This window comes from Rissa tridactyla, chromosome 2 (genome assembly GCF_028500815.1).
Source record: "Rissa tridactyla isolate bRisTri1 chromosome 2, bRisTri1.patW.cur.20221130, whole genome shotgun sequence".
In the NCBI taxonomy this organism is placed as follows: Eukaryota; Metazoa; Chordata; class Aves; order Charadriiformes; family Laridae; genus Rissa; species Rissa tridactyla.
Window position 1 is genome coordinate 157,914,207 of NC_071467.1, and position 22,755 is coordinate 157,936,961.

General features: G+C 39.1%; 1 protein-coding gene across 7 annotated transcripts in view; it reads right to left on the minus strand.

Moving 5' to 3' along the window:
• The window catches only part of DNAJB6 (DnaJ heat shock protein family (Hsp40) member B6), a 64,299-nt gene extending 43,753 nt beyond the window's left edge, over positions 1 to 20,546 (minus strand). For 4 of the 7 annotated variants that reach the window (XM_054189559.1, XM_054189556.1, XM_054189561.1 and 1 more), the window contains exons 1-5: positions 20,404 to 20,546; positions 10,826 to 10,931; positions 9,751 to 9,860; positions 6,976 to 7,035; positions 6,499 to 6,609 (exon numbers count right to left, since the gene is read on the minus strand). In XM_054189559.1, coding sequence (XP_054045534.1) covers positions 6,499 to 6,609; positions 6,976 to 7,035; positions 9,751 to 9,860; positions 10,826 to 10,890 — 346 coding nt within the window. In that variant the 5' untranslated portion in view covers positions 10,891 to 10,931; positions 20,404 to 20,546. Of the gene's footprint in view, positions 1 to 6,498; positions 6,610 to 6,975; positions 7,036 to 9,426; positions 9,554 to 9,750; positions 9,861 to 10,825; positions 10,932 to 12,057; positions 12,122 to 12,704; positions 12,825 to 20,403 lie in introns of those variants that run through there. The other 3 variants (XM_054189557.1, XM_054189558.1, XM_054189560.1) reach the window with 3 other exon arrangements.
• Between the last annotated feature and the right edge of the window lie 2,209 nt (positions 20,547 to 22,755).

Genomic DNA, 22,755 nt, shown 5'->3' on the forward strand with positions numbered 1-22,755 from the left:
TACTCCAGGTGGGGTCTCACCAGAGTAGAGGGGCAGAATCACCTCCCTCAACCTGCTGGCCACGCTTCTTTTGATACAGCCCAGACAACAGTTGACTTTCTGGGCTGCAAGTGCACATTGGTCGGCTCATGTCCAGCTTTTCATTACCCCCTTCTCTGCAAGGCTGCTCTCAACCCCTTCATCCCCCAGCCTGTACTGACCCACATACAGGACCTTGTGCTTGGCCTTGTTGAACTTCATGAACCTCACAGTTACCAAACTGCTGCCCAAATGTTCAGGCACACCTTGAAAATGCAGGAATCTTCCACTACCATTGTATGACCCACTCCCCTTGTCCTATGTGAAGCATTTGTCCTCTGAACAATTTAACCAGATAGCCATCCAAGAAAGGAAAAAAAAAAATCCAACAAATTTTCTTGAGGACTAACAACTTGATCTGGCTTGGAGTGCCCAAGACAAACTTCCTCTTTGGCCAATGTGCTATCAAACAGCTTCTCAATGCATCTAATGGGATATTAGTCAAAGATTAAAGTTTTAAGACGGACATGAGAATTTGGACCAAGGCCTCCTCTCTTTCAGCAGCAGAAACTATATATTTGATAATACTATCTGGATACCGAGACAATTACTGCGTTTCAAAGACTTTCTTTGAACCTATCAAAGTTATTTCTGAAAAAATCATGGTAGTGAGATTCGGACCACTCAGTGGATAATTATGATCCAAGACTGGTGCTCACAAAATACAACCGTGCACATTCATACCAAAGCAATGAATGCACATGCAAATCCCCGAGCACTTCATAAATACCAAAAGCTGCAAATTAATGTCAACAAAAAGATTAATTAGAAAGAGGACAATGTTATGCAAGACAGCTGTAATTGAAAGCCTCTTCCATTTTCAATTTTAAGAACCCATTTGACTAACAAATACATTTTTCATTAGAACACCTAAACATTGTAATTATCAGAAATGGGATTACATGTGCATTAAAACCATGATCTGACTCTTATGCAAAATTTTGCACCAACAAGACAACTTTCTGTTCTTGAGACAAAAAGGTTGATGAAGCTATTCCATTCCTAAACAACGTCCTAAAACACAGATCATGTATAATACAGTTTGCAATGATTACTGCACATAGATTTTCCTCTTTCCTGTCAGATGAAGACTCTTTAGCCTGGATGCTTAAAGTAAGTCACTATACTTTTCAAGAACCTTCATGCCTCATTTTATGTAATCAACATTACAGTAGTCAATCTGCTGAAATTCTGTTGTTTGATGGAACCAAACTACATCCCGTATAACTAGCCAGCTCACATTCTCTGTGACAAATATTTATATCTAAGTTGTCATATAAAGATGTTAAGTTTAACTTTACCTTTGTTTCCTGTTTCCAACAGTATAGTACCACATTAACCAGATAACCAGAATTCTCAAGGGAAACTCCACAGAACATATAAGTCTTTACCCGCATCACCTGGTATTAAATTTAGATAAAAATACATCCTGAATTCTACTTCACAAACTAAAAAAAATATCTAAGACATTTATTAAATACCATCTCAGAAGGTACATTGAGAATACTGAAGCGTTTAGGAACTGTCGAGATTATCATCTATGTGGAAGGAGACTACGCAAACAGACTTGTCTCGGACAACAAAGTCTAGAGAGGGCATCCACCTGGAGCAACTTATCACATCACATTATTAATACATTCTCCCACCGAGAAAAACATGGTTCTGTGTGCGATTCCTTTGAATAGACACACAGGCATCTGGACTCTTTGAAATGCTCTGAAACATCCTGTCTAGTTTCTAGCTACTGCTGTTGGAGGATACTGGTCTGCTGTAGGTCCTGAGTTGTATCTTCCAGCCCATAGACAAATTACTCAAGCATCTCGGAAACCTTAAAACACCTAAAACGTCACCAGGTGTGTATCTGAAGCTCAATGTATATGAAAGATGACTTAACTACTTAAGGAGTTGTTTGAACTACTAAATTGCCTGTTAGGTAATGTTATGTTCTTGTGATATCCACTCCATCTTTCAATTAATTCCTCACCGATAATCCCTTCCAACACATAAACCGATCTTGAAGGGTGAATCTGAAAAGCCTCTAAACCAAAACTAGAGTCAATTCTTTAACAGCCCTGAATCACAGTCGAACATTTTTGCCTACACCAAAACACATCACTTTCTGTCCCTCACAATGCTTGAAGCAGCGGTGTTTAAATTAATGAATACACCTCCATTACCAGTGGTAATACTGGGATGCATCTGTCACTATGAACTGTTAATATACGGGAGAAGAACGTCCTTGAAAAGTTTACAAATAAAATACAAACAGAACACTAGATGGAATACAAATAAACCAAATCAAGGCAAGCAGCATATATAAAGTGAGTAGGATATAGCGTAAGTATGAAACGAACTTACTGAAATGAGAAATCAATCCCTACATTAACAGTAAACAGTTCTAACGTCAAAAGACAGTCAAAGAATAGAAGAGGTATACGGTGTGGAGTGCTGAATACTAGTTAACCAGACTGATATTCCACGGCAGTACTTTGCAATACAAAGAGTAGTACTGCATAGGAAGCACCACCTTTTCTTCCCATTATAAGGATTACCGTCCATCTATATTGCAAAGAGACTGCAAACTGTAACTGGAACAGCTCGCTAGGAAAAAGCAGATTCTGCTGTAACAAGGTGTCTCTGAAAGGAAGCCCATGTCTCAAAAGTTAAGAGACTTAACCTTCTGTCATATTATCAGATCAACGTTTAAAAAGTTCTAGCCTTCATGCACCTTTATTTTCACATAGAATTTGCCTGTAAATCGGTGAAGAGAAATTGTGAGTGGCTGAGCTAATTCTGGTGCAATACACAGCAAATAACACTAACTTTGCTCCATTTGGAAGCATTCAAAGCTGTCTTCAACAGTATTATAATTTTTCATTTGAAAAGTCTGAAAAGACTCATCAGTTAAAAACCACTGCAGAAGTCTTCATACATTCTCCTCTTTTCTACAGATGAATAAAGATGACAGTGTTTATAAAGAAAACTTTCTCTAACTTCAGTAGCAGTGCAACACAGCTCGTTGGAGTTTCACAGACTCAATTCATGGCACAATTTTAGAAATTCTTCACTTCCATAAATTTACAGGGATTATGCATCTGAATGCTGCTCTCTACATATTCAATAGCAATCAGAATATAGAGTCCCACCTGCATTCTGTGGGCTTCACTACATGTTATTTCAAACTGTATAAAAGGTGCAAACATTTCAAAGTATTAATTCGATTTCATCTTTGATTCCACTAGTATACATTTTTAGAAAGCATGACCTCAGTCCTTACAAAACCAATTATAACCTGAGTAGCTCCTTAAAAAGTCACTAATTCCACAGAAAAGTCATCAACAAGTTGAAAAGTCCTCATTTTTACAATATAAATTCCCTTATTCTTCAGGACAGAAGCTGTTCCACCAGTGTATCAACAAAGCAAACTATACAAGAGCTGTAGTTCACCAATACGAATATTCGTGTTATACATACAGTTCTACTGCTCAGTTCTGGCATTATTAAATGCACTACATTCAATTGAAAGCACTCATATCTGCATGTTGTACCACTTTAAACTTTCATGTAAATATTGCAGAGATTGTTGCAAACACTTTTAATAGAAAGCTGCAGAAAAACCATTTTGAGTTACACCTTCCCATATTAGAGAAAAAGCCAAAAAAAAAGGAAAAAAAATATAAGAGATGCTCACTTTGAAGCCTTCTGACTAGAAAAATTAGAAGAGCTTTTACTCAGAATCCAAAGCTCAGCATAGGTTTTAGGACTCTGGTCCCTAACACTGCAACTATCACATAAAGCGGAGGCAGCTTTGAAACCATTAGTTCTCATCACCTGGAGCATACATAACACTGCTGACAGTGCCAGAACCTTACTCTGCAAGAAGTGGAGCCTGTGCCACATTACTCATATCTTAAAGCTGACAGTGACTGATACATGAAGCAGATAACCTACTTTTGAATAAAGAAATAAATTGGGGTATTAATCAGGGGGAAATGTTTTTGGAAGCATGCCTCGATGTCACCAGTGCAGACGTACGTTTTTAAGTCCTCTGTTTCCACAGGGCAAGACGCATCACTATTCCTCTACAGGAGAGGCTGAAGTAGCTCCAATATCCCAGGAAACCTTTGGCAGTTAGCGGTACCTCCACTTGATAAGCTAGATAGCTCTATGTACTACGTTGTACAGCCTTCTCTCTAGGGAATCCAAAAGGTAGGTTCTTTTTAAGCCCATGACTATTTAACATGAAGAACGTAACTTCACGGCTTTAAGGTTAGTCACGAACACTGATATTTTTAGGCAGCAAGTTAAATCTTTTGCTGGTAATGAAGTAAATACAATCAAAATCAAGCAGAACCTATGCCAGTCTCCCAGAAGCTAGAACATGCCTTACCAATACAATTTACTCTAGTTAATGATACTTGATTGAGAACCACCTATTTTAAGTATCTTAGATTCAAAAATAAACAAAAGAGCTAAAACACCCCCTCCCAGCTCCTCCTCACTAACTTCCTACTCAACATCTTGCTCAAATTTTTCTAGGTTTTCTACCACTCAATCACAGAATGGTTGAGGCTGGCAGGGACCTCTGGAGGTCATCTGGTCCAATCTCCAGCTCAAGAAGGGCCATCCTGGTTGCCCAGGACCATGTCCAGGTGGCTTTTGAGCATCTTCAAATGTGGAGACCACAGTATCTCTGGGCAATCTGCTCCAATGCTCAGTCACCCACACGGCAGAAAAGTGTTACATTAAGTTCAGGCAAAAACCCCTGTGCTTCCATGTGTGCCCACTGCCTCTTTTCCTGCCACTGGGCACCACTGACATCAGCCTTGCTCCATCTTCTTTAAACCCTTCCTACACCTTTTACACCCAATATTTATATATATTGATGAGATCCCACTCCGAGCTTTCTCCATACTGAACAACTCCAGCACTCTCAGCCTTTTCCTCATGTGAAAGATGCTCCAGCCCCTTATTTGTCTTAGTGGTCCTTCACTGGATTCTATCCAGTAGCTCTGTCTCTTGGACTGGGGAGACCAGAACTGGACACAGTACTCCAGATGTGGCCTAACCAGTCCTGAGATCACTTATCTCATCTAAACTGAAATCCTCATCTACTATTCCTTAAGATTCTGCTGCCGGTGGTGGAACACTGAAGAAGTTGCATCTTCCTAGTTCAGCTCCTGTTTCATCCATCAGTATTTGCTAGACACTTCCTCCAATTTGCCCTTTACTACTTCTGCTGATTTCTCACTGGATCTAATTGCTCAAGTTCTGCTGTTTATCCTCAACCACATTCTTCCCCTAGCTACTCATCTAATTCACCAACTAACCTTCTACTGAATTCAATCTCTAGCCCTTTAACCCCTTTCTAATCCTTCATTAGTCATCAAACAACTGATGATCTCTGAATAGCAAACTAAAGAAAGATACAAATAACATCTGAGCTGGATTAGGCCCTTAATGCTGCCAGCAAAGACAAAAAATTACCTTTAAAAATGTTAAAATATCTATATACATTATTATAGAGATTAATCAATATCAAGGCACTAAGAGAGACGCTTCTTCCAGTTTTCAATACGGGACCTTTTACTTTCTATAAGTAAACACTGAACACAGGGTCTGTTCTGCTTTACAGGTCAGCATTTTATGCAGTAGAACATACACATAAAGATCGAGTAAGAACTCCAGCACCTCTGAAAAGGCCTTCAATATACTAGAGCAAGCAACATCACAAGCCAAAAGACCATCAACACTATGATAAAAAGATTACTTTGACAAATGTATCACTTATTGCTTCCTTTAACTAAATGAAGCATCCGGGCTTCAAGAATTATTGATGTTATCTGAGCCTTTAGGGGCTTTAATCCCCACGCAAACATGTGACATGAATTTGGGAAAGTGTCTAGATTATATATGCAGCTGTTCTTGTTTTGATACAAGAAAATCATTCCTGCTATGAAACAAGTTCACACCGAGAAGCATGTTGTAACAGTTACTGTTAACCTGTCCAGTTCAGAAGTTCTCGAAGCTACATTAAATATTTACAAATCAATAGAGAGCAAATTCAACAGACTAAATTCTCCTGGTCAAATTCTTGAGAGATAATTCCAGTGTATACTATTTCTGTTAAATGTTAGTTCCTTCTAACCTACAGAGACATAGCAGCCACAGTTTTATGGTTTTTTAAACCAGGCCCTCCAACAAAATATGAACTGTCAAGCCACACCTGTTTTGTACTATCAATTCGACCAAGAAGGAAGAGGTAGGAAACAAAATATTTCTAAAATAATACAAAAATACTAATTGTTTACCTCCAATTTTCACAGCTATTTCTAATAAAGCTGCATTAGCTATGTTTGTTTTGTAAGAGTAAAGTTTTATCCACACTTTAGGTACATGTAACACTAACACATTACTTACCGAAGAAGTCAAACGAAAAGGGGTCCCTTCCACCAAAAAACTCCCTGAAGACATCATCTGGGTTACGGAATGTAAATCCAAATTCAAATGGATTATCGTGATGATTTCCACCTACAAAGAGAAGTTAAAATTCAATTACCCTCACACATTCTCACTACCAAGAAAGTTCAGGTATATAGTATTTGAATCGTTTAAAAATAAACATATCTATAAATGTCTCTTTCCCTTTCAGATATCACTCAAGTTAAGTACACACAATATTTTTTATAATTAATTCTCTTTTCTCTGTTTCCAGATATCAGTAATAGCTCTTACAACTAGAAAAAATTGTAAAAACAATTATAATTTCAATTTTCAGAAGATTACATTTTAGGTCTTAGTATAGGCATTTACAGATTCCTGCCTTAAAAAGAAAGCTGCAGAAAACAGCTTTCCACCAGAATAGAGAGAGCAAAGAATTGATAGTTGTCGACATACCTCCGCCTCCATTTATTAAGCCTTCTTTTCCATATCTGTCATAGATGTCACGTTTTTTAGCTACAACGAGAAATTGTACATCATGTCAGTAAATAGGCACATTGAATTTTGAGAAAACTAAGAAGACTTAACTGGTAGTCTCAGGTATACATTTTCTCAAGGCTAGTTTATTTAAGAAAGTTCTGGCATGTAACTGGTGAACGTTTTTTTTGAGGATGGACAAAGCAGTTTAGGTTCAGAAAAAACAGGTGCTAAACTTTAGACTTATTACCATTTAGTTGTAGAAGCTCAGGTCCTGCTGTATCAGAAAAAAATTCTGGTATAAGGACAAACTTCACAAGGAAATTTGCCTTTAAAAAGAATACTACAATCTTTACCTGTACATAGGCACGATAACAAGCTTTAGGTTGTAAAGGACCTCTGGAATTCAACCTTCTCCTTCAAATAAGTCTAATCTCAAAGCTGGTCAAAACTTGCCTGGTTAAAGCCCTGATATCTCATCAATCTCCAAGAAAAGAATATTCCACAGTCTCCCTGGACAACAGTCCCAGTGCTCAAGCATTCTCATTGTAAGCATTTTCTTCCCTCTATCCAACCAGAATTTCTCTTGTTGCAAACCTTGACCATTGCCTCTTTTCCTTTTATTGCACAAGACCAAGCACATCATGACAGTTATGAGAAAGGAAGGACAGAGTCTGCATAAGTGACTGCAGAACCCCTCAAATTAATTATAATCACTTCTAGTTTAATAGATGGGAATGAAGTGATATTAAAAAAATGCCATTGAAGGATTTTGCTCAAACTGCAAACTCAAGCTCTCTATTATTTTAGAAGACATGGAATGGCTTGCTCTTAATTTCACTGCAGACCAGCCTTCCAGTACCCATGAAAAAGGAGAGAAAAATTAATTCTGCAATACTACTTAAGATCAGACTGCACTGTTGGTACTGGAAGGGGACCTGAAGAGCTTAAAGAGGCAGACAGTCAGCTTATTTTGCATGCACTGCTGTGGAAGCATCAGCCAAAAACCAGTCAGGGCATCTGATTTTAGACTCTTAACACACTATTCCCACTGGAATCTCTTCAGTGAAAGATGTTTTTGAAATTTAAATAGCATCACTGAAAGAACGTGCAGTTACCTCAAACAGCTGCTGAAAAGTAAAACACTTCCGACTAACGGGAATTAAAATTTTATATATTGATCATCATCTATAAATAACGGAAACTTGCAACAGGTTTACACACACACATCCCCACGTTACCCGTACTGCCTTTATGGAACACAATTTTTAAAGAAAGAAAGTTATCCCACCCACCAGTGAAAAATGAACAAAGCAGTAAGGTAGACAAATTGTCAGAAGGAGCAGGAAACAGCGAGGAAGACCTGAAGGCTCACAAAGCCCGAAGTTCATCTTGAAAAATATACCGTTCTTGAAACCACAAGGGAAGCGTGTTCTGTGATCACCCAATTTTGACAGTCTTTGCTTATATAACCCCTTACAAAACTATTCTTCTGACAAAAACTCTCTTCATTCAAGCCTGTAATGGTGTCAGAAAATGTCATTAAGTCTGCAGAACAGCTGATTGCCTCTCAGACACTCAGGATTCAAATACCCATGCTGCACAAATGATTGTTAAGATACCAGTAACTTAGGATTTGGTCTAGATTCAAAAACAGACAGCATTTTCAGAAGATACTCTAAAATTCTAGCAGTGTACTGTTTCCAGAGAACTTAAAGGTCTGTGTAACAACCAGACCAGTATCCTATTTTTATCTTGCTCAAAAAATTTGCTTAAGATGGTTAAATTGAAAGACAAGCATACAACGAACTGCCCATAAATTAAGTTCTGTTTCTCACATGTCAATTAAGTATCAAAACCAACAAAAGAAAGAGGGTGTACAAGACTGCAGCTTGATAAACCAGGCCAAATTCTGAAAGGTAATCTAGATGCTGCTAGTGCTTTAAATATAGCTTTCCCATGCTCACTGGTCTCAGGTGAAATCAAGGACACTTCAGAAATAGCATACAGACAGCTGCAGTCAATTACAGGGGAAAATAATCAAAGTAGCTTAAATCACTTTGTTATGATTCAGACTGCTTTTGCCAGAACACTAGCAAAAGTTAATGATACTTTTGAACGAAAATTATATGGGTGAACTATAAGCTGAACTCCTGCACTACATGGGTCAGACTAAGCAACTGTTTTAGAACAGTTCAAAATATAAACACTCGCCTCAGTATCACAGATGACTGAATTTATGGAATTCACCCAAATGCAATCCAAATTTTCAGCAAGGTTTACAGTATGCTTGGGCTTTGTCAAGACTAGTTTACTCTTACAAGAACTAGAAGCAGCAGGCCCAGAAGCAGATACTTCAGAGTCTTCTAGCCTGATTTTTGTTGCATAAACACAATAATTCCCCTATAGCGACAGTAACATTGGCTTTACCTCCCAAGATAAAATGAATCTTGGTATTCACAGATATCTCTCTAGAAGTTTCTGAAGAGGGCCTGGTAAGCAGGATTTCAATTTCTGGAAGGAAACTGGTTTGGTTACTCATCTAGAAAGGTCCCGAATTTTTTGTTTCAAAATTTCTGTTTATTCTGTCTTATCTGCGAGATTCTTTCTCTCTCCTTTCTTTTGAAAAGGAAGTAGCTGAGTTGGATTGTAAACCAAAGTTAAAATATCCCCTTAAAGCATCATACATCAGCATTTTCAGTCTGATATCCAGACTAGAGACCTGCAGTTCAGGAGCCCTTTTAAAATACCTACCATCTGACAAAACTTCATAGGCCTCAGCTACTTGTTTAAATTGCCGTTCTGCCTCTTCTTTATTATCTGGATTTTTATCAGGGTGCCATTTTAATGCCAGTTTATGGTACCTAAATGGAAGGAAAATAGAGGACATTTTACTCTGAAATGAAGAAATAACTATTATACAACTTTTTTATTTAACTATAACCGAGTTATACAAGATCACAGTTCAAACATTTGAGTTGACAAAGCAGTATGTGCAGGAAAGCGCAAAAGAACGAGGGGAAAAAAACACAAATCAAACTTCCACGCACTAGTGCAATTTGATTAAGCAAGCTCAGGCACCTAGGAGAAGGCAAGAAAGAAACACTGTATTTCCAGGTCACTTGAAACTGCAATTTCTGTCAGACAGTTTTGGTATACTATAAACATGTACTACAAGAATGCTTCCTCCCAATTGTTTCTTGAAAAGTAAACGCTATCCTATGAAAATGTTACAAACACCCATCTTAAAACAGTACATAAATAGTAAATCTAAACAAAGAACTGTATTTAATTCCTTTGAACACTTCTAATTTAAAGTATCATTTTTTTTAAAATTGTAACAGATGTTCAGTCCATCAAAATCTAAACACAGAAACCAGACCTCATGTTAAGAAAGAGCTAGTATCCAAAAAAGCAACATGCCAAATACTTGTAAGAACTTTGAAAAAGCACCTCTGCAAATGGACGGGAAGACTAGTTACTGCAATTCAGCCATAGAAGAAGGAGCTGTCACTGCCTGGACCATACCAAGTTTGGAGACACACTTGTACAGAAGTGTATTTAACAGTGATCAAAAAACAGTGACTGACAGCATTTTCACTTTAGCAGTACTCAGGATTCTTTTCCCAATTTCATAAAAATGAACAAATCCTTTTTCATCAGAACACTGAATATTTCTGTGTTAGCAAAGGTATCACCTCAGATGACTACTACTCATCCTAACATTGACAACAAAGTGAGAATCCAGAAACCACGTGATTATATTTGTTCCTTAAAATATATAACTTTTATATACATATATACACACACACAGACCAATGATACTTACGCTTTTCTAATATCTTCTGCTGAGGCATGCTTTTGCACCCCCAAAACTTCATAGTAATCCACCATGTTTCAGTAGTTTTGTTAACAACAGCTGAGTCTTTCAAGTCCTGTAATAACAAGAACTTGTAAATGAAGCTTGTCCAGTAATGTTACTTCATAAAAGTCAGGTAGGAGCCTAGTATCTTCCAGTACCAAACCTGATCCAAGAGAACTGCTTGTTTTTAAAAATTCAAATGTTTAGAAATTTATGTTTACCACCATAAAATACATAGCCAGGCAAGACTGCTCACACCACAAGGTTAACCAACCAACTCAAGTACAGAAGCACCTTGTGTTTCTTAGTACAAGAAAATAAAGTTTTCACAAGAGTCCTAAGAAATGTACAAATTAGAATAAAAAGCATTTGCCCTACTCAATTTAAATACAGACAGTTTCTTGTTGATATTAGAGAATAGTTACAAGGAACAGTTCCACTACTTCAAATAGATGACCACTAAGCTTAAAGAATCTTTCTAACAATTTCAAGAACATTTCATCTCTTCATGCAAAGGCTTCTTCTTCCCACCACTGTAACAGGTCTCCATTCTGGCAAAACTTCCAACCACCCTTCCATCCTGCCATTGCTGCTGGCTCATCTCAAGTTTTATGAACAAGGCAACACTGATCTTTTCAATGACTTATCAACTCATTGCAGGCAAAGTCACTCAAATATACTTAGAACATAACAATACAGCACTGTATGTCACACTTTCTTATCCTGTGCATCAAGAACAAAAATTCTTTGAAATCACTTCCCCCTCTCCCTCAAGCCTTTTAGTGTTTTTGATTTCAGCCCAGACAAAGTCTCATTTTCATGTTCTTTCACATAAATGCTGAAAGAATCAAGTGTGATATAGCCCAGTGGAATATTATGAAATTAATTTATTGTACTAGTATTACATGTATCTTTCAACATCCTGGGATACAAACATTAAAGAGATACTTCCTTTTAAAATAGATTGGTACATCTTCAAAATACACTGCTGTTGTAGGTTAAAGCTTAATTAACTTTAATTAGGGATGTGGTTACACACATATTTCCTCAAATGACAAAACCAGTTTAAGAGATACCCTGCCATGCTACCTCCCCCCTCCAAACTACTTACAGAAAAAAAATGTATTTGAGGAGCTACATGTTTTTAAAATAGGCGGTTTTAGCAATCTAGTTAATCATATGGTTCCACAAACACTTACAAAATTAAAGTGTAGCAGGTAAACAGACCTCTAATTGACTCTGCCCTTTGAAGAAACCTCCACACTGAAAAAAAAAAAGTAAAAACCTTCACACTGAAAAAAAAAAAGTAAAAACCTTCACACTGAAAAAAAAAAAGTAAAAACCTTCACACTGAAAAAAAAAAAGTAAAAACCTTCACACTGAAAAAAATAGTAAGGGTATAGTTAATATTGTGACCAACACCAAGGGAAGTTGGGAGACATGCATTAAAATGACCATTAAGAATGCCAATACTAATAGAGTAATGGCAGGGTACAATATGTAAACATATAGTTACCAAAAATATCCCAGAATATTTGCTATCAACCAGCCTCACTAGTTTTGCTGTTTCCCAAACACTGATTAAGAGAACAGCTCTATGAATAAACAGGTGAGGAGTATGGTTAGGATGGGTTAAGTATGTTATCAAATCCTGTAGCCAATCCTTATGAGTAATAGCATATATGGAACACATAGTTTACGGGAAGAAATCGGGGGGGGGAAATATGTGTGAAATCTAGTATGAGTCAGACTTAGGCTTAGATGTCAGAGCCCCTCCTAACAAGAGATACTAGCCTAAAACCAGTAAGCTAGCAGCAGGAAGCCACAACGCATTAAGAGCACATACCATACTGTTAAGTAGTTTTTTCCATATTCTCCTTTTTTTCTTAAATTCAAGACTTGCATTAGCACTCCTCTCAATTTAGGCAGGTATCTTAGAGGTAAAATTCAAAACTCAAGCTTCTAACTGGAAGAAGCAGGTAGGAAAAGCAACTTAGATGAAAAAAGTAAATCACATCTTTTCCTAGAGAACTTTGTGCACACTGGTAGTCATATTGATTTCGACATGTATTTCTTTAAACACTTTAGCTGTTTGTTTAAAAACAGTGCTGCAGTGTTCTAAGTTCAGATTCAATAAATTTACCAATATATCCTAAATAACAGAAGCCTGAAGGTGGGGCCAAAAATGAATGCTGAGGCTACATGACTAGCACTTACTAGATTACTCTGACCCTAAAAAGTAACTTATCTAAGAACAGAGGAATTATTTGTTTCAAAGAAGTGTCAGCAGGTTGCATATTCTATTCTTTTGCGAGTGTGTTACTGTTCAGCTTTTACTTGCCACTAATATAAAGTCTGGAATTAAGAGAAGCCAACAGCTCTCTAAAGAAAAGAAACTGTTTATATTCTCCTTCCCTTAATCAAACATTCATGTGACAGGAAGAGTTCATCTCCAATTAATCATTATTTCTATCTGCTAGTTACCATAAAGCATGAACTGCACCACTACAATTTAAGTTATCATAGGAACTTTGTTCCTGTATGCAATGTTTACATTAAGAAAATTCATTTGCAGCTTTTTTTTGTCCAGCTTAAGTAAAGCATCAAAAAACATGAAACAGTATCAGCTAACATTTAGCCCCTTAAAAATACTTAGACTTTTGCTCAACATCCAGTAATGAAAAAAAAAAAAAAACACCAACCCAACAACCACTCAAAAACTAGAGAAGACCTCTGCCTCCAATCTTTCCAAGAAAAAAAACATTCACTCAAGAAAAAAACACCATCAACTTGTAACAAAACAGAAAACAGCTGATAAAACTACTGATTTTATTTTTTTTTAAAGGCTAGTAGGAATCTGCATGGTCAAAGCACCCAGATAATTCAAAGCAGCAAACCATATACCTTCCTGCAAAATGAAAGGCAGAAATACTCAACCGTCCTAACCAAAATGACATGACAAAAATCTTATTCCAACCCCAAATCTGTCAAACAAATTGTCTCTAAATTCACAAGCAAGGCTCATTAACTAGGCACTCATGAGGGTTTTTTCCAAAGCCACAGGAAGCCAGACCACATTAGCTAATTTCTCGCCTCCAACCACAGAAAATCTTCAAAGTCTCAGAAGAAAAAACAAGCAAAAAAACTCCAGAGGAAAGAGCAAACACAGCCTTTGTGTTTGCTTGCAAAAATCTAAAGTTACTTGCTCTATGTTTATAGGATTCTATCAGCTACTCTAACTCCTTCTTTGGAGCATGAACAAATCAAACACCCAAATGTTCATGTGAACTAAAAGTTTCCATAGCTTGTAGATTTCTCAGTCATCACAGGAGAAGTCAGCTTTATTCTGGCTTACTGAGCAGAAGCCCTGAATGCTCCTACCGACACAAGACAACTGAAAGGAGTACGTGACCAGGCCTGGGACATCCCTCTTACAGCACAGCCCTAAGTCAGGTCAGTTTAGAGTTATCTTGAAACCCAGCTCATAAACTGTCTTTACAGCAAAGTGCTCAGCTACATAAAAGACATGAGAAGAATTACAGAAGACAGATACGTAGAGAGCAATAAACTTTTATAAGATCAGATGACAAAGAAAAGAGAAAAAGTTATCAGATGCACAACCTGCCAGGATGACAAAGCAGCACACATAACTAAATACAGAAGGGAAGAAGGTATCCGAACAATAAAATCTTAAATCAGTCAGGACAGAATTCAGACAGCAAGGGGCACGCAACCTTTGCAGTCAGCCTAGTCAGAAAAAGTTATCTATTTCTGGCTATGAAGCAGCAGGGCAGCACAGAGTGTCCTGAAACATGCCAGAATAGCTCAAGCTTAGTGACTAGTGCAGTCACCTGGGTAGAGGGAGATGGAGTTCCAAATTCCTGATTCATGTAATTCACAGAAGCAGCCAGTCATCAACATCCTAAGCAAACTGCACAGCCATCCAATTCCTAGTACCTGCCCGCTTTCTAAGAACGTAGCTAAAAGATTGCATCCTGCTCGCGACACTGGAAGAATACCCTGTTCTGAATCCCAGTTCGGCTCCAGCTTGCGCCTGACCTGCTCAACAGCAACTGAGCGATTTAGAGATGTCTCTGGTATGTTAATAGATTACGTACACACTCGAGGATGTTTGGGCATTGCACCCTATGACTAAAAAAAGTACAATTTTTCACATTCAAGGAGTTTTATTAAAAAGTAGTATGTCAACTGGACCTGATACAATTTTACACTACTTCAAAATATGAACCAGACTACAGTAGCATTAATACCGTTGTGGATTCAGGGCCACACAAAGAATGCCAAGCAACACACACACTTTCAAAGTTTTCTAGTATTTCCTCATTTGATTTTTATATAGCTAAGACACCTTTGCTAAGATTTTCATTATTTACAGTACCATAAATTTAGAGACATACACAAATATTTTCAGTCTTAAAGTAACAGATTTCAGATGAAGTTCAGTCACTTCATTTGCTCGCAAGCTGTGGATTTCAATGTAATCCATGAATTGTAACTACTTGCCTATATCTCTCCAAGTTACCCATCTAAAAGAAGGGTAAATAAAGATCAACCATAAAGCACTGTTTGACAAGGCTTCCAGGACACATTTGTACCAGTGGCTCAAGGAGCGCTCACTGGCTTGAAGAGGCCACTGCCTTTAACACACACACACTGGTTATAGAAACTGCCTTCTGGTGTCATCCTACGTCCTAACCAAAAAAAGACAAATCTCATACCACAAGGCTTCAGAGCAGAACATCACTCAGGCAACAATCTTACCTAGTACAACTCAGCAACACAGAAAGCCATACAAGTCCCAAAATCTTGGCCAAATCCCAAATAAAATGAAGAGATCTTTGTCAGTTCTAACAATATCTGGGATGTGCTGTACGTAACTGAGCTGAGACCATGAGCAGTCCCTTGGCTGAACTAGCAAAGGTCCACTGTGCAAGCACTGTACAAGTGCTAACATAAAAATGCCCGCACTATAAACCAGAAGGATCTTTATAAGAGGAAGTTTAAGAATGCTAAGGAACCAAAAGAAAATTACCTTAATTCTGGTGAGTGCAATCATACAGAGCAAGAAACCCTGTATAAAGTTTGTGATTAATTAATCTGACCAATACATTTAAATAATGCACCAACATTAAACTTTTCTTCCCACTGATATATATACACGCTGTGGTACAGACTAAAGGATATTAAAAACCTCAGTATTCTTTACTTCTACTAACCTAAGCTTAGAAAAGCTGTCACAGTTTAACTTTACAGGTTCTGAAACATATTCTTTCATGGAAAAATGTAAATTTACCATATAATTAAAGTTAATAAAATGCACTTAAATAGCAATGTTTATACTCATTACATTAATACTACCACAGCATCCCCATGAGATGAATCTAATAAAATGAACATTCCAAAAAGCTTAGCTTAATCTCCTGTTTACACTAAACATCCTGTTTCCATGTTAGAAAACAAAGTGGATTTGACTACAGTGATTATTATATGAAAGGATGCTGTTCATAAAGGGGAAAAGGTAGCCAAGCTGATTGCTTTACCTTGCAGTTTGTGTTCCATAAAAAAAAAAAGCCACAAAACAAAACAAAAAAAAAAAAAAACCACAACCAAAAAAGAGCCACCTGTACAGGGGTCACTCACTTCCTCAAGGCAAGAAGTTACAAAGCACCCTGTCCATTCCTCTCCTCCCCAAGAACAGCAAGACACAACTGTGGGAAGAACTACAGGACTCTTTCTGGTCTATATTACTGTCTGGCACGCGGAAAGTCTGAAGAGGGCAACAAGTAAGAAACCACTAAAAAACATTTAACCTACAAAAAATAGAAACAGAAGAAATAGAAAATCTTCATCCGTGAAAGACAGGTAAACTAGTTAACAAAAACTGGGAAAGGAAGTAGGTCAGTGACTAGGCTACCTTCACACCCTTGGCTGATACTCTACTGCTTATCTACCTGATCTGTGAGCATGCCTTAAATCAAGGGGTACTTATTCACAATCTCTCCTTAAAGCAAAGGGGCATTTTTCCAAAACACAACTACCCAGGTGTCCAAATTTGGAATTGTGTCATACAACTATCTTGAACACTGGTACCCTCCTAAAACTAACCATAAAAGGCTTTTTTACAGAAAGTAAAAATATTCCTAACTCATTTTAAAAAATGTATGATCTGTGTTTGATTAAGTGATTAAAAACAGTGAAATCCTCAACTGGCAAAGATCGGGTCCAGAAAGTTTCAGCCAAACAATCACATACAACCAGATGATCCTTCAGGGGAAAGAAAACAGTTTAAACTTTCTACACACTTCCCCTGAAGTAGTTTTTGGAGTCATGATAATTTTACTTAAGCCAACCAGAAAAAAAAAATGTTACATTAAAGTAAATGCAAATTTCTTTTTCAGAACAATGATGACAGGCTGTCATAGATTCAGATTAGATTTTTAGACAGAAAGTAATTTACTCTAATCAAAAGAATTAAAGTTTTAACAGAAACTGGCTGCCATATAGCTATGAACGGCTTCAGAATTACTACATAAGCTCTAAGACCCTTGTTAAGTGCTGAGTCCTCACTAATATCGGGGGATTTCAGTACTTACTCGGAACAAATAGAAAACACAGATGAAACCTACGACTAATAACAGCAGGAGTGAAATTCATATGCATTAATTATTTCTTCCCTAGCAGCTAAATAAACAGAAGCAGAATAATACTTCTGTTAAGTCTAAACTTAAGAAAAATCTAACATCCATTCAAATGTAGCATTTCCTTCAACAACCAAGAAAATAGAATTTGTTTAATATCATCAACTAAAATTTTCATCTAAATCTATGTTGAAATAAACAATCATCATATATAAGATCAAAAAAGTTTTGACAAAGCTACGTAATTTCTCACTAATCATTCCATTCCTGGAATAAATCAAGACAAAGGAAAAGCTGTTGTCAGAAAACGTTTTCAGGACAGAGCTGACGAGGTTCTTTATAAATGCTATTAGAGAAATGGAGCACTTCCTACTTAAGGAGCAAAATACCAGAATATTAAACCTCACACAACTAAGTTGAAAATTAAGGCAATACATTGCCTTCAGAACGTCACTATTTATATGGCAAGAAACAGATAGTCCGCTCAAGTTTGTAAGTCCAGTGTACCGACATGATCGAGATGCACTATCTTCTATAGCCAGCAGCACAAGAGCTGAACACAACTAACACGGGCGGCTGCACTCGGTCTGTTCAAGCTGGTGTGACGTTTCAATCAATTCCAGCCTAGAACTTCAATGCTTCTGGACTCACAATAAAACACAGTCATGACCCTCAGCCCGTGCGACCTCAGCTCACAGATCTAACTGCACCAATGCGTTAAGCACAGCTGTACAGATGTAGGAGTCCTGAAAGTTTTACAGTTAAAAAAAAAACCAAACACACAGGTATTTCTTTCCTCAGAACAGCCCAAATACTATTAGGAACTCATATATCTTTATTATTGAGGTAATTATTTAACGTAAATTGTTTTGCTTCTCCATGTACATTCCAAAATTTCTAGTGCAGGAAAGAAACAATACAGTAGGTAGCAACAAGTTTATATATCTATTAAAAAACTAAACAGCAAAACATATTATCCCTCCAACTAAAAATTCTGTGTCACACAAGAGTGAAGCCTTGCATGCTTTACCTCAAAGTCCAGCCAAAATAAATCAGCAAACTGCATCAATCTAGTAAAGACAGAAGAAAATACCAGAAAGAAAATCTGTTTTGGTAAGAATGTGCTATAGTTAGATAGCACAAGTGCTAAAAAGACAAATCTGATGGAGAACAAGGGGAACTTTGCAGTTTACACATAGAGAAATTATTATTATATTAAACAGTACTGCCAGTAAAAGTGACAATTTAAATTTCTTCTCCACTCTCTGAGATTATTTAAGAAAATTTAATCACAAATTATCTTCCATTTTGAACAGTTCCTTGCTCTCCACTGAACGGGCAGCATGAGAGCCAAGAGGGGGAAACAAAGTTAGACTAGAATAAAGCACTAGTTACCATTTTGGCTGTTTAAAACAAAAGAAAAAAAAACAAAACCAAAAAAACATAGAAAAGTAATCAGAGACAAGATCTGTAAATACATTTACTCACTGGTGCAAACAAATCTTCTTTGACAACATAATCCAGCAAACTAAATGGTACTTTAACCACTAGGCTCTTGATCATCAGCTGAACATAAAATCCCTCCTAACTAGAGTACAAGGATCTCTCCAAAGAGTAAACAAAAATTAAGGTCAGCAGGCAGCAGTAACTGCAACCTCAGAGGACCAGAGAGACAGAGCCTAGTTTTATTCCAGCTGTTCGCTCTGTGTCAACACCTTGTTCTTATCACTTTTTGACACTTTACATCCTAAAATCTCAGGGCTTGATCACTGACTGACTGTGCAATGTCACAAGCTTGACCATTTGCATGTTACATTGCTATCTATGATGCTACTGTTTCCAAATGAGAACCAAACAAGAGTTGATTATTATCAGGATTCAAAACAAATTTGCTCAGTATTTTGAATAACCTTTTCTAATGCCTTCATTAAAATGGCTCAAGCCTGCAGTACAAGTTTCCAGCAGCCAAGCAGAGCTCTAACAATAAAACCGTAACACAGCATAAAGTGTTGCTACAAACATCAACGCTGCTCATAAATAACTTCACTTCCCAGCTCCCGCCCCCTCAGAAGTCTAGCAAATACTGACAACAAACTATGTTCCTTACCTGCCAGCAACAGTCTTCGACTCAGTTTGGAACTTGGCAACAGCGAGTTCTAAACACCTGACCACTACCGCCTTCAACCACAGCAATCCTTACTACTGACCCCACTGAGATAATAAACACAAAACAGAATTTAACTGAACTACTTCTACCAGGGGGGGGAAAGTACCTTCAGTTTACAAGCTGTATGTTGTGAAAAAAAAAGAATTTAAGTAAAAGGTCTGTTCAAAACACTCAAAACGAGACGGTGAACTGATGCTCTCCCTCACCTTTTTGTAACTGAAACCTCCGCAAGCGAAAATGCAAATGCGGGTTTTTTTTCCCCTAGGTCCTCTCTGCTGGCGGCACACAGAAGACAAATCCGACCGGGGACCATACGGCCCAGGGATCCCAAGCTATATCTCCTCCGCTCCGACGTACGGGGGAAGCCCAAGGCAGCCACGGCGCCCGGGGGGCGGCTCCCTCCCCGCCCGCCCTCGAACGCCGGAGATCCCCACCGCCCGCCCCGCTGCCCACGCACGCCCCGCTCCGCCCGCCCAGGCCACGCACCTCCACGAGGCGAAGGAGACGCCGAGGCCGGCAGAGCTTCGCACTCCCCGCGGGGGAGGCCCCACTGCCGGTCCCCCGGCGCGCAGCATGGCGGCGGCAGCCCAGGCCCCGTTACCAGCAACACCGCCGCTACGAACCCAGGCCTGGCCCAGAAACCGGCGCCCGCTCCATCCCCCTCCCGCTGCCCCCATCCCCTCCCCCGAGCGAGGCCAGGCCCGTCCCGGGACACTCACCCGTCCCGGTGCCTCCGCAGCGCGGCCGCCACCCTCCCCGCCAGCAGCCCGGAACGACGGCAACGGCGGCAGCTCACCTCAGCCGCAAACAGGAAGCTGCGTCAGCGACGTGGCGTCACGTCCGGCCGGCTGTTTCCGGAAGTTTCTCGAACAGCGCCGCCGCCGCCGCCCGGCCGCCCGCAAGCGGAGTGCGCCCCCTGCCGGCCGCCAGCGGCGCTGCGGGGGCTACGGGCCCGGCGGGGCGCAGCAGGGGTGGGAGCCGACCCTGTCAGGCCTTCCCCGCTCACAGCCCGCTGTTGCCGCTGTCCCGGAGTTTCTAAGCCCCCAAGTGGTGGAAAACCCCGCCATGGTTGTCTGAGGGGGGCGGGTGGGGGGAAGGAGTGATGTCCAGGTGCGGTTGCTGAGGGAAAAGGAGAAGAAAAATCATCATAATTTTTACAAACACTCTTTGAATAGGTGAGTTTGGCTGCCCTCCCCCGCCCCCCCATTACATCTTTATTTTAGTCTCAAAAATGGCAACCCTCACGGATAATTCTCTTCAGGCCAGAGCCGTCGTTTTCCAGCTGGCACCTGAACAGATTCCTTCTGCTGTTCCAGTGTATTTTAAGCATCCTTTGGGTTATATTTGAGTATGTGGTTTTCCGAGTGTCATGGCTGAGAATAAAGCGTAAGCAGCCAAGTTATTATTCTATTTTAAAAATTTGGACTTTGTCCATGATTTAAATTGCTGTAAAATTACATTTCTTGCCCTTTATTAAAAAGTTGGAGGATGGATTGATTTATAAGATCACCAAGGTGAAATTAGAGGCTTTCCACACCTAAAGCGTGCGCTCCCCAAACAAAGTCAGTTGAAAGGCTACTCATTAATTTGGAGGTGTTTATGTGGGAGTGGGATCAGTTCAAAAAGAAAAAAGCAAGCTTGGAATAAGACACAGGAAAACCTAATACAAACCAGCAAGGCAAGCAGTAGGACAGCCCTAAGAAAAGTAAAGGCTTGGTGCTTTGGGGGAAATATAAGCTTCAAAAGAAATACTGTTCCATGAGATTTGATGCTACGTTGTGGTCATGGAAACAAGTCTTTAAAATTAGAGCAGAGAGACACCTAGCACCATTATTAGTTTCTCATCAGCAAGGAGCTGTGAAGTCCGAGTTGTTGATCCACTTGGAAAAAAAAAAAAAAGACTACTAGGTTAGACTGGCTCTTTGTAAAACTTATGGCTGCAAACCTCAGAGGATTCCCAGCCTGGCAAGTGCAAAGGCAAGCAGCGGGTCAGTACTGTGTAGCTTGGGAGATCATATAAAATTTTTATTTAACGCTTTAAGCATTTCTTGATGTGAAGAGTTTTTTTGCTCAACCTTTCATAACGGATGACAGGTGAGAACAAACTATGAAATGTCTTAATTCTTTTAAAAATCTCACCTGCGGTAAACATGCTGCAGGTAGCACGAGGCAGTTACTTTGCTTTAATTGTTTACAGAAAAGATTTTATATTAAAGTTATGCCATGATGGATGCTGACCATAAAATCTTCTATTTATCCACGCAGGTGGAACAACAGTGGCAAAGCAGCATAATTCTGTATGGAATTACAGCGTTCTATCTCAAGGTCTTAAGAGCTGAGAGAAATAACTCCAGAGGCTCCAGGCCGAGGTTGTCTGTAACACAGCGTCCATCAGACTGCTCAGCTCCTCCCATAGAAGAAGTCTCTACTTCCCACCTGTGATTCAAGCTCCCCTTGTTGGTCAATGACCAAGCACTCCATTGGAAGTCATCTTGACAAGGTTTAAGCCTCCACATTTTTTCGTGCAGGGAAGCGGGTTACGTGTGAACAGTCATTTTGGGAGCACAAGACTAACAGAACAAAACCATGCACAGTGACAGCTTTTTATCCCTTTTGCTCAGCTTCCCGTAGAATTTATCAGAGAAACAGACAAACATAAATTCAAAGCTAGTTTTGAAAACATACACATTCACAGCCTTGTTTTCCTGGCTTCTGTTTGTTTTCTGATCAGAAGAACGTGGCTAGCTGGCGAGCAGTGAAGGAAATGCCGCTTTCATGCCGCTCTGCCCAGTGTGCTTGTTGCCTCAGCTCAGTTTGGCAGCACACCCACCTCTTACCCCGTCGGGTCTTCAGAGGGTCACTTAAGCCTCTAAGGTTTTTTAGGCTAATGTCATCTAATCTATTTGTGTCCAGCCAAGGTCTCTGCTTCTCCCAGATCACCGAAAGAGCCACTGAAAATGGACATCATGGCTACGATTACTTTGCTTTTACCAGTAGCACTCTGATAAACAATGTTCGTAACGCTAATCGTGTACTGCTGAACCACCTTTTTACCCCCCTTTCTCTCATCC